The sequence below is a fragment of the Procambarus clarkii genome, chromosome 6, assembly GCF_040958095.1.
Source record: "Procambarus clarkii isolate CNS0578487 chromosome 6, FALCON_Pclarkii_2.0, whole genome shotgun sequence".
Classification (NCBI taxonomy): domain Eukaryota; kingdom Metazoa; phylum Arthropoda; class Malacostraca; order Decapoda; family Cambaridae; genus Procambarus; species Procambarus clarkii.
In genome coordinates, this window is record NC_091155.1 from 24,650,378 (window position 1) to 24,660,350 (window position 9,973).

The window sequence follows — 9,973 nt, forward strand, 5'->3', positions numbered from 1 at the left end:
CGACGACGTTTCGGTCCGTCCTGGACCATTCACAATCGATTCGAGAATGGTCCAGGACGGACCGAAACGTCGTTGTCCCTTCACATTCTAGTGTGTGGTCTAGACATCATGATGTGTGTCTCGATCGATGGCTTTGTTTATGTTGGTCGGCTCACCGATCGCGGTGTTGTTCCTCATCTCTTTAGTGTGATTCAGGGGCCATCCGGGAGGCTGATAAGGTTAGATTTCCTCTTGGTTTGACTGATTTGTTTCAGCTGCAGTCGTGGCTATTGAATCACAAGGCTAATCAGCGGAATGGAAACATTTTCGTCTGTCCTTGTCTTGGAAGGTGAGCCATAGATCACCTTCCAAGACAAGGACATTTTACAGCTTTTTTGCGTATTAACTGTTGATCATTTGATATACTGGATCGTCAGAGGCCTTATCTGGGTTGGCAGGACTGGAGGCTGGGTTGGTACGGGTATAGGCCAATGTTCAAATATTATGCTGTAACTTATTGTTGATACAAAGTTGCAATTAGGTTGTGTGTTTACTCTGACATTATACTTGATGTGGAATTCCCACAAATAACCAAAATTATATGGAAAAACCCACAAGACACTATTCCAATATATGTTCTTCAAACTGGACTTGAGGAAGTACCATCTTAAATCTAGATCTCTCTAGATTAGCCATCTAAATCTCTCTCTAAGATGGGAAACCATACATATGTGTGTATTCCATTATGTATTCCTCATAATAAATGTGGATCTTGTGGAGTACATTTAACACAGGAGTTTGAACAATTTTAAGTCTAATCAAATGAAATAGAACACAAACAGGTATCATAAACTCTTTCTCTTGTGATAATCTTAATCGAATTAAATAAATACCTACCAGTAAAAGTGGATGGCTATTAACAGTAGTTAAGTGTACTATACTGTAGTTAAGCCAGATAAATAAATTCTTGGTAGTGCCCTCACATGAGGTCAACAGGAGAGATGATCAACACAACAGAGAACAACGGCTCCAGGCGGTGTGGTCATCATTAAACCCAGATGATTTTGGTAATACTGTTGCCACGTCAGCCAACTGAATTATCTAAGACTATTCCTCTACATCCAGAAAATTACACAGGACTAGTGACGGAATCTCATATATACCCAGAGGTATATTCAAGGTCCAAGAACACTTCAAGTTTCTATTCCATTCTTAAACAAATATTAAACTATTTAGAGATATATAGTTTGTTGGTCAATTTAATTATATTTAATCAATAAGATTGAAGCAGTTAAGAGTGAAGGAAGACCCAAAAACAGGTTAGTGCAGACTGTTAAATATTGCCTTACTGCCCATGAACTAATTGTGTGTTGACTGATACAGTAGCCTTATTTATGAGTGTTACAATTTGATATATTTTAAATGTTACCTAGTCGATTTATAAGGATACACAATTTCTCTCTGCATGAAATTTTGTGAGTGGAAGACCACGTAGAACCAGGAACAAAGCCCGCCAGGTACCTCTTTCCACTCGAGCTAAGTCAGTTACTTAAATCAAAATCAGCAGAATACATATAAATAATATGTAAGGCACTGAAATTTTTATTAGTGGCAACATATTTTATCCATGGCAATACCATGACCAAAAAATTCTCGCTTGTAATTGGTTCGTTTCACTGATATATGACAGGATGTCATACACAGATGACAGCCTCGCGCACATCTCAAGTCGACCCCCTTACAAGACGGTGTAAGGAAGGCTGCGCGCCGGCGGACCACAGCTTCCATATGGCATGTGTGTTCTCTCCAGAGGTGAGACTCCACAAAAAAACTGGTCCATACAGGTCTCCGCCCTACCAGGAGGGGGAAGGCGAGGGACTCTCACTCTTTACCTGCTCGACGGCCTAGTTGCGGTGTTGCACGATAGGCCTTTCGTGCAACACAACCGTTGTATTAGACTGAAACATTTTACTGACGACATAATAGCGACCTAATGAAAAGGTTGAGGTCGCTCGTCCGACTGGATGGACCCGGCAGGCCTATTCGTTGGAATCCAATCTGAAAACTGGGTCATTAACGACGGTGTAGCAGGCTGTTGTGGGTGGATCACCAGGTCACCAGGACTGGAATAGAGAGATCAATCGATGGTCTCCCTGGAGCGGCGTTTGAAGGTCAGGCTTTTGTGGTCACGATGGCGTTTGACTCGTCGCGGGACGGTGCTGGACTGTGACTCAAGGAACGGTGCTGAACTGTGACTCCAGGGACGGTGCTGGACTGTGACTCAAGGAACGGTGCTGAACTGTGACTCCAGGGACGGTGCTGGACGGTGGATCATCAAGGGGGCGGTGAGGGATGTTGATGACATCCTCTACTGTGCCGTCATCATCAACGAGGCGCCTGCTGGAGCTCCAGGAATACCTCCCTAATCCTTGACGTCTCTCTCAAAGTCGGGGAAGAAAATAAGTGAATTTAGTATATCTGTTTCAACCATATATACTGTCACAGCCGTACTATGGCAAGTATAATCGCCTGACTCCTGAAAAAAATTATAGTAAAGTAAGCCGATGGGGTAAACCGGATGAATGTTGGGGTAAGGAGAGTAGGGTTTACCTAACAACATCCAGTCCTCCCCAACTCTATGATAATGCCTTTTGCTGTTTATGAATACGGTGATGTTTTGAAACAAAAAAATGCCTGTGATAACCTGTTAATATTTTTGAGAGTTGTTCTACAGCCGAAAGCCCAGCTAGCCATCACAGCCTGGTTGATCCGGTAACTCGAGCAAAAACTTATCCTCTTCTCTCTTGTAAGTTTCCACAGTTGTTCATTATTTTTGTTGATATTATTTTGTAATCTATTGGCAGGAAGGAGTTAGACAGCCGCGAGACTCTGGTGTTTACATTGTGTTTCATAATTGTGCTTATGTCATTCTCGACCTCAATGGCACTCCAGACCTCTATGGCACTCCAGACCTCTATGGCACTCGCCAGTACATCCTCCTGGAGCACCCGGTATGTAACAGCAACACATTACAAAAACAATGAGCATAATAAGTGCAATACCACGACAAACAAAGAACAAGCTTGGAGACCACCATCAACAAAGAACAAGCTTGGAGACCACGACAAACAAAGAACAAGCTTGGAGACCACCATCAACAAAGAACAAGCTTGGAGACCGCCATCAACAAAGAACAAGCTTGGAGACCGCCATCAACAAAGAACAAGCTTGGAGACCGCCATCAACAAAGAACAAGCTTGGAGACCACCATCAACAAAGAACAAGCTTGGAGACCACCATCAACAAAGAACAAGCTTGGAGACCACCATCAACAAAGAACAAGCTTGGAGACCGCCATCAACAAAGAACAAGCTTGGAGACCACCATCAACAAAGAACAAGCTTGGAGACCACCATCAACAAAGAACAAGCTTGGAGACCGCCATCAACAAAGAACAAGCTTGGAGACCACCATCAACAAAGAACAAGCTTGGAGACCACCATCAACAAAGAACAAGCTTGGAGACCGCCATCAACAAAGAACAAGCTTGGAGACCACCATCAACAAAGAACAAGCTTGGAGACCACCATCAACAAAGAACAAGCTTGGAGACCACCATCAACAAAGAACAAGCTTGGAGACCACCATCAACAAAGAACAAGCTTGGAGACCACCATCAACAAAGAACAAGCTTGGAGACCACCATCAACAAAGAACAAGCTTGGAGACCGCCATCAACAAAGAACAAGCTTGGAGACCACCATCAACAAAGAACAAGCTTGGAGACCACCATCAACAAAGAACAAGCTTGGAGACCACCATCAACAAAGAACAAGCTTGGAGACCACCATCAACAAAGAACAAGCTTGGAGACCACCATCAACAAAGAACAAGCTTGGAGACCACCATCAACAAAGAACAAGCTTGGAGACCACCATCAACAAAGAACAAGCTTGGAGACCACCATCAACAAAGAACAAGCTTGGAGACCGCCATCAACAAAGAACAAGCTTGGAGACCACCATCAACAAAGAACAAGCTTGGAGACCACCATCAACAAAGAACAAGCTTGGAGACCACCATCAACAAAGAACAAGCTTGGAGACCACCATCAACAAAGAACAAGCTTGGAGACCGCCATCAACAAAGAGCAAGCTTGGAGACCGCCATCAACAAAGAACAAGCTTGGAGACCACCATCAACAAAGAACAAGCTTGGAGACCACCATCAACAAAGAACAAGCTTGGAGACCGCCATCAACAAAGAACAAGCTTGGAGACCACCATCAACAAAGAACAAGCTTGGAGACCACCATCAACAAAGAACAAGCTTGGAGACCACCATCAACAAAGAACAAGCTTGGAGACCACCATCAACAAAGAACAAGCTTGGAGACCACCATCAACAAAGAACAAGCTTGGAGACCACCATCAACAAAGAACAAGCTTGGAGACCACCATCAACAAAGAACAAGCTTGGAGACCACCATCAACAAAGAACAAGTCAGCGATGCCCACAGCAAGGACATCAGAAGCAAAAACATATATATAATGCTAAAAATTACACCACTTGTATAGAAGCAAAAACAAACACCCGCCCAACACATGTTGTCGTATGAAGGTGTTTGACTAAATAGAATTCAATTTTCTCCTGTTAACCTTTACAGAGTGTCGCTACACCTTCACATCAATTGTAGAATCATTGAGTTTTGTTATTTGGACGCTGTTAAGGTACCTGAGGAGCTGTAGGTGTGTGTGTGTGTCTAAAGAGTGCAGGTGTATATATCTGGAGAGTGTAGTGGTGTACCTAGACAGTGTAGGTGTGTGTGTGTATTTGGAGAGTGCAGGTGTATGTATTTGGACGGTGTAAGTGTGTGTATTATTATATTTTCTGCCTTTGAAAATGTTGACAAGGATCAATGAAACGCACCTCTAAGAGTCAGGCCATAATCAAATTGTACAATGAACTTTTGGAGACTTAATTTTTCAACTTTCTTCTCAAGTGAAAGAAAAACATAAGAAAAATAATACGATTCGTTCCAGATCTCACCCTTTATGTCTTATGTCTCCACATGTTTCTGTCTCCACCTGGCGTACCCTTCACCACTTTCCCTGCCCTCTATCATCTTCTCTAACCTCTTACCATCTTCCAGACCTCTCACAACCTTCTCCATCTATTACAACCTTCACTACCTTCCCCACCCTCTACTGCTGCAGCCATCTTCACTACACTGTCTTCATCAACAACACGAGACGAACTAACAATCAATCGCGAAGAAATTAACGTGCTGGATAAATCTTATTGAGGATGAAGTATATAGCATTCAGCGAAATTTTTACATACTACTTTAGATATATTTACAGTGATTGTCTCTGTGCATCCTCAGGCATGTATTAGAGTGTCCGTGATATTATTTATGCTCGCTCCAAGCGCTACTTCTTACAGGGATTCCGTCGCTGACAACGTTAAATCAAGTTGTTTGATAATTTCGCTGCATCATCTGAATTTATCCCCATCCTCTCAACTTTGAATTCCTTTCAACATCATCTGAATTCTACTCCATTGCTGTGAGACTATTACGTTGCAGTGAATACCAGCATTATCCTCACTCTAATAAGACTTAATTGAATTCCTCAGATTAGGCAAAAATTTAATTAATTTTTGTCAATAAAGATATTAATAATAATAATTTTAACTCCCCGATCGATGTAAATTAAAAACACTTGATTCTTTAAGGTAACTTGGCGTTGATTATAAAGGGTTTAAATAGAGATTTGTTTTAAGGTATATATATATATATATATATATATATATATATATATATATATATATATATATATATATACATATATATTATTTGCATGAAGCTTACAAGGGAAGTTTAAGCTCCTGGATCTAGTCTTTTCTGAATCAAACACTTGGTTTCAGTCTCGACTTACAACTGGGGTTCCTGGGTTCGATTTCATGGAGGGACAGAAATGGATGGCCACGTTTCATTTAATCTACTGCCTCTGTTCACTTAGTAGTATATAAGTGCCAGGGATGGGGGGTGGTTACATCTTGGGGTAGGGTAAGTAACAGGGGCATACGGTGAAAGAAACTATGCCTAATGTTTCTCGCCGGCGCCTGGGATCGAACCCAGGACCACAGGATCACAAGTCCAGCGTGCTGTCCGCTTGGCCGACCGACTCCCTACTTTAAGCAGTGACTTTAAACAACTTCACAGCTCCGTAAGTATTGGCCACACTCTCAACCCAAGAGGTCAATGTAAAGGATACTTTACAATAAAGGATACTTGTTTGCACAACATAATTAGTTAATAATAAGACAATGTTAGTCTTCAATGACTGCTGTAGGCTCCATTTAATTCACTTTTGGGATGAGTACAATAGATATAAATTCTTTATGAAAATGTAGAGTTAGATGACAAACCTAATTCCAGGGATTAGAAAATTCCATTAGGAAGAGGGATTTCTTAATTTTAATTTACATTCTCTTGAAAGGTGAAGATGGATATTAACAAGGTGATAAATATGTCCACAGAGCACTCGAATTCGAAAATTTTTCCCTGAAGTCTCTTCGTCAAGTTAGAAGACTAACATCTATTGTTGAGGAGCACCAGGCACCCTTCCCCATGCTTGTAGATCCTTCTCAATACTCAAAGACCTTCCACAATGCTCGAAGACCTTCCACAATGCTCAAAGACCTTCCACAATGCTCGAAGACCTTCCACAATGCTCAAAGACCTTCCACAATGCTCAAAGACCTTCCACAATGCTCGAAGACCTTCCACAATGCTCAAAGACCCTCCACAATGCTCGAAAGACCCTCCACAATGCTCGAAGACCTTCCACAATGCTCGAAGACCTTCCACAATGCTCAAAGACCTTCCACAATGCTCGAAAGACCTTCCACAATGCTCGAAGACCCTCCACAATGCTCGAAGACCCTCCACAATGCTCGAAGACCTTCCACAATGCGCAAAGACCATCCACAATGCTCAAAGACCCTCCACAATGCTCGAAAACCCTTGCCCAATCTCGAAGAACTTTCCTGCTTGAAGAAACTCGAATGCTCGAAGGTCTTATTATGCCCGAAGTCTTCCCCATGATCAACGATCCTCCGCCAAGTTCGAAGAACCCCTCTCCCCTCCCCACTTCCCATGCCTGCAGTCTCTCCCAATTACTTGACGACCCCCGCCCCCATTACTCTCGAGGTCAACAAAAAAGCCTTACCCCCCGAAGCAGCAGCCCTGAAAGAAGCGCTCCACAAATTCTGGTCTCGGCAACCTGCACTCAACGGAGGTATTTATTTATGGATAATACGATACCACTGTTTTGTTTATACCCTGGCAGGTTGAGGGCAAGAAGAGGGGTAGGGAGGGTAGGGAGGTATGGCTGAGAGAGAGAGGTCTGATTTCTGAATATTAATGATCAGCCGATCCTTTGACCTTGACCAAGCATGTCATTAGCCAGAGAGCGCTAGTGGGCAAATCCTAGAAGGAAGGAAGGGTTTAAGATTGAACGTAGTGCAAAAAGAGTTGAAAGTATTGTTGATCAGTCTGGCTACGATTGAAGAAAGATCCTGTGTGTGAATTTGTTCCATCATTATATGTGTAAACCTCAATAAATTACCTGTTCCTATTGGGCTTCATCAAAGGAAATAATAGGAGTTAATTCAACAAAAAGGCGATATGAAAACCGTCAAAGTTTTTTTTTGTGCAACCGTTTTTTTTTTTGGCAGTGTGTGGTGTAGATGTTGTTTACCCAGGTAGGCGTTATAGCCAAGTGGGAGCTATAGCCAGGTGACTATAGCTAGGTGGAAGCTATAGCAAGGTGGGAGCTATATCCAAGTGGGGGTCTATAGCCTATACACAAACCTCAAAGTTTTGTCTCATATTTAGAAGAATGGGAAAGTACCTCAATAAGTTTCATATTTTGAATTGGCTTCTCGTCAGATGTACTCACCTGTCTTGGATTCCACCTGACAACGTCAACGGTACTAAAAACGTGGTGGTGAGTACTCGATGGGAGAGTACTCAAACAGAAGGGCACAATAACGGGGGTTGAAAATCAGACATTCAACAGACAAGCCTGAAAATATCGAGTCCGAAGCGTAAGTAAATAAGGACCGAAACGTGATCACTTTCTTTATTTTCAGGTGTGTAAGTTGTGCGTCTAGATCACTATTATGTAAATTATAACTGATTTACAAGTTCCTTGTGTTGGGTTCAGTTGGAAGCTTGAGGTTATCTTGAGATAACCTCAAGATAATCTGCAGAACTGCAGTCCGTTTTGACGGCTGTCATGATGTGGGCAAGATTATGTCATCAAAGGATTGAAATATATTCATGTGAGGCCAGGCGTGTGCCTGGAGAGTCCGGGAACGCGGGTTCGATCCCATTGTAAAACCTCAATATTTTATCACATCCGGGCACTGATGTTAGAGAGCTGTTCAACGCCTGTTCAGAGCTGTTCGACGCCCACACGAGATACATTTTTCAGTGTTCAAGTAAATGTTCTATTGTTTTTACATGTCGAAAATACTTTTGATAATACTATTGTTATTAATGGTGGTAGTATTAGAGTAATTTACATCTACTAACACCTGTTATTTGCATAATGAATTCATTTTTGCAATGGTATATCATCTCTCAAAGTTTTTTTCTCATGGATGACTGAGCACCATCTTAAAGAGGGAGATTAGGTGTCGTAGTCCGTCTACTGTTACAATGGGTCCTTCCTTCCTTTCTCCCCTCCTTTCCTTACCCCTCCCTTCCACATATCTTCCCTCCCCCCCCCCCTCTCATGTCTGCTTAGCTGTCTCTCTCTCTCTCTCTCTTCTCCGTGACCCCGCTTGACCTGGTCTGACAGTCACATGACCTAGTCAATATAGGGTCATGTCCCTGTCATCGAACCTACTCCCTCCTCCTCCCCCCCCATTAATCCTTTCTCACTCTCCCCCCCCCCCCCCCATCCCTACCGTTCGTCGTGGTCTTACTCTCCAAAGCCCGTGGCACCACAAGCTTCCTCACCGTAGATTGGGGGGATTGGGGGGGATGGGGGTGGAGAGGGGTTGTGGGATGAGGGGTTGGCGGTCCCTAAATATTAGGAGGTGGGTTCACTGCTTCCTGTGCCAGGCAATGGGGAAGGTGGGTTGTAATGAGAGAGAGAGAGAGAGAGAGAGAGAGAGAGAGAGAGAGAGAGAGAGAGAGAGAGAGAGAGAGAGAGAGAGAGAGAGAGAGAGAGAGAGAGAGAGAGTGTGTGAGAGAGAGAGAGAGAGAGAGAGAGAGAGAGAGAGAGAGAGAGAGAGAGAGAGAGAGAGAGAGTGTGTATGAGAGAGAGAGAGAGAGAGAGAGAGAGAGAGAGAGAGAGAGAGAGAGAGAGAGAGAGAGAGAGAGAGAGAGAGAGAGAGAGTGTGTGAGAGAGAGAGAGAGAGAGAGAGAGAGAGAGAGAGAGAGAGAGAGAGAGAGAGAGAGAGAGAGAGAGAGAGAGAGAGAGAGAGAGAGAGCTACCGACCTTTAACATGAGACCTTTAACATGAGTTGAGTAAAGCTCAGTGTTACCATATTACAAACAAGGATTAGACTTTATACAGTTATAAAGTTACTTTCCCACCACACACTACCTCCTCCTATCATCTCTCCGTCTTCATCTTCTCTCTTCCTGTCTACGTCTTTACACTATTTTCCTTCCTTTCCACTATTTCTAATATTCATATTTACTTGTTTTCCCTGTCTGCTTCTGCTCTTCCTCTCTGTCTTTTCCCAAATTCCCTCTGCGTTACAGTACAACCATTCAATGAATCGAGGGATCAACCGAAGTTCGTTGCAGCGAGGCCGTTCGTTGCAACCGGAGATACCTCTAGGATGCCTTTCCCATGACCTTTGGATTAATTTCACTTAGCAAAATTAAAATTTCAACCTTTAATATAATAGACTACTACCCAATGAACATTTCTCAATTTTTTTAACCACAACTAGCTTATTTCTCAG

General features: G+C 42.9%; 1 protein-coding gene across 1 annotated transcript; it reads left to right on the plus strand.

Annotated features, from left to right (window-relative positions):
- The first annotated feature begins 3,019 nt into the window (after positions 1 to 3,019).
- On the plus strand, positions 3,020 to 4,597 carry LOC138355608 (serine/arginine repetitive matrix protein 5-like). The gene has a single exon (XM_069310925.1). It carries the CDS (start codon positions 3,020 to 3,022, stop codon positions 4,595 to 4,597), a length of 1,578 nt encoding a protein of 525 aa, XP_069167026.1.
- The last annotated feature ends 5,376 nt before the right edge of the window (positions 4,598 to 9,973 follow it).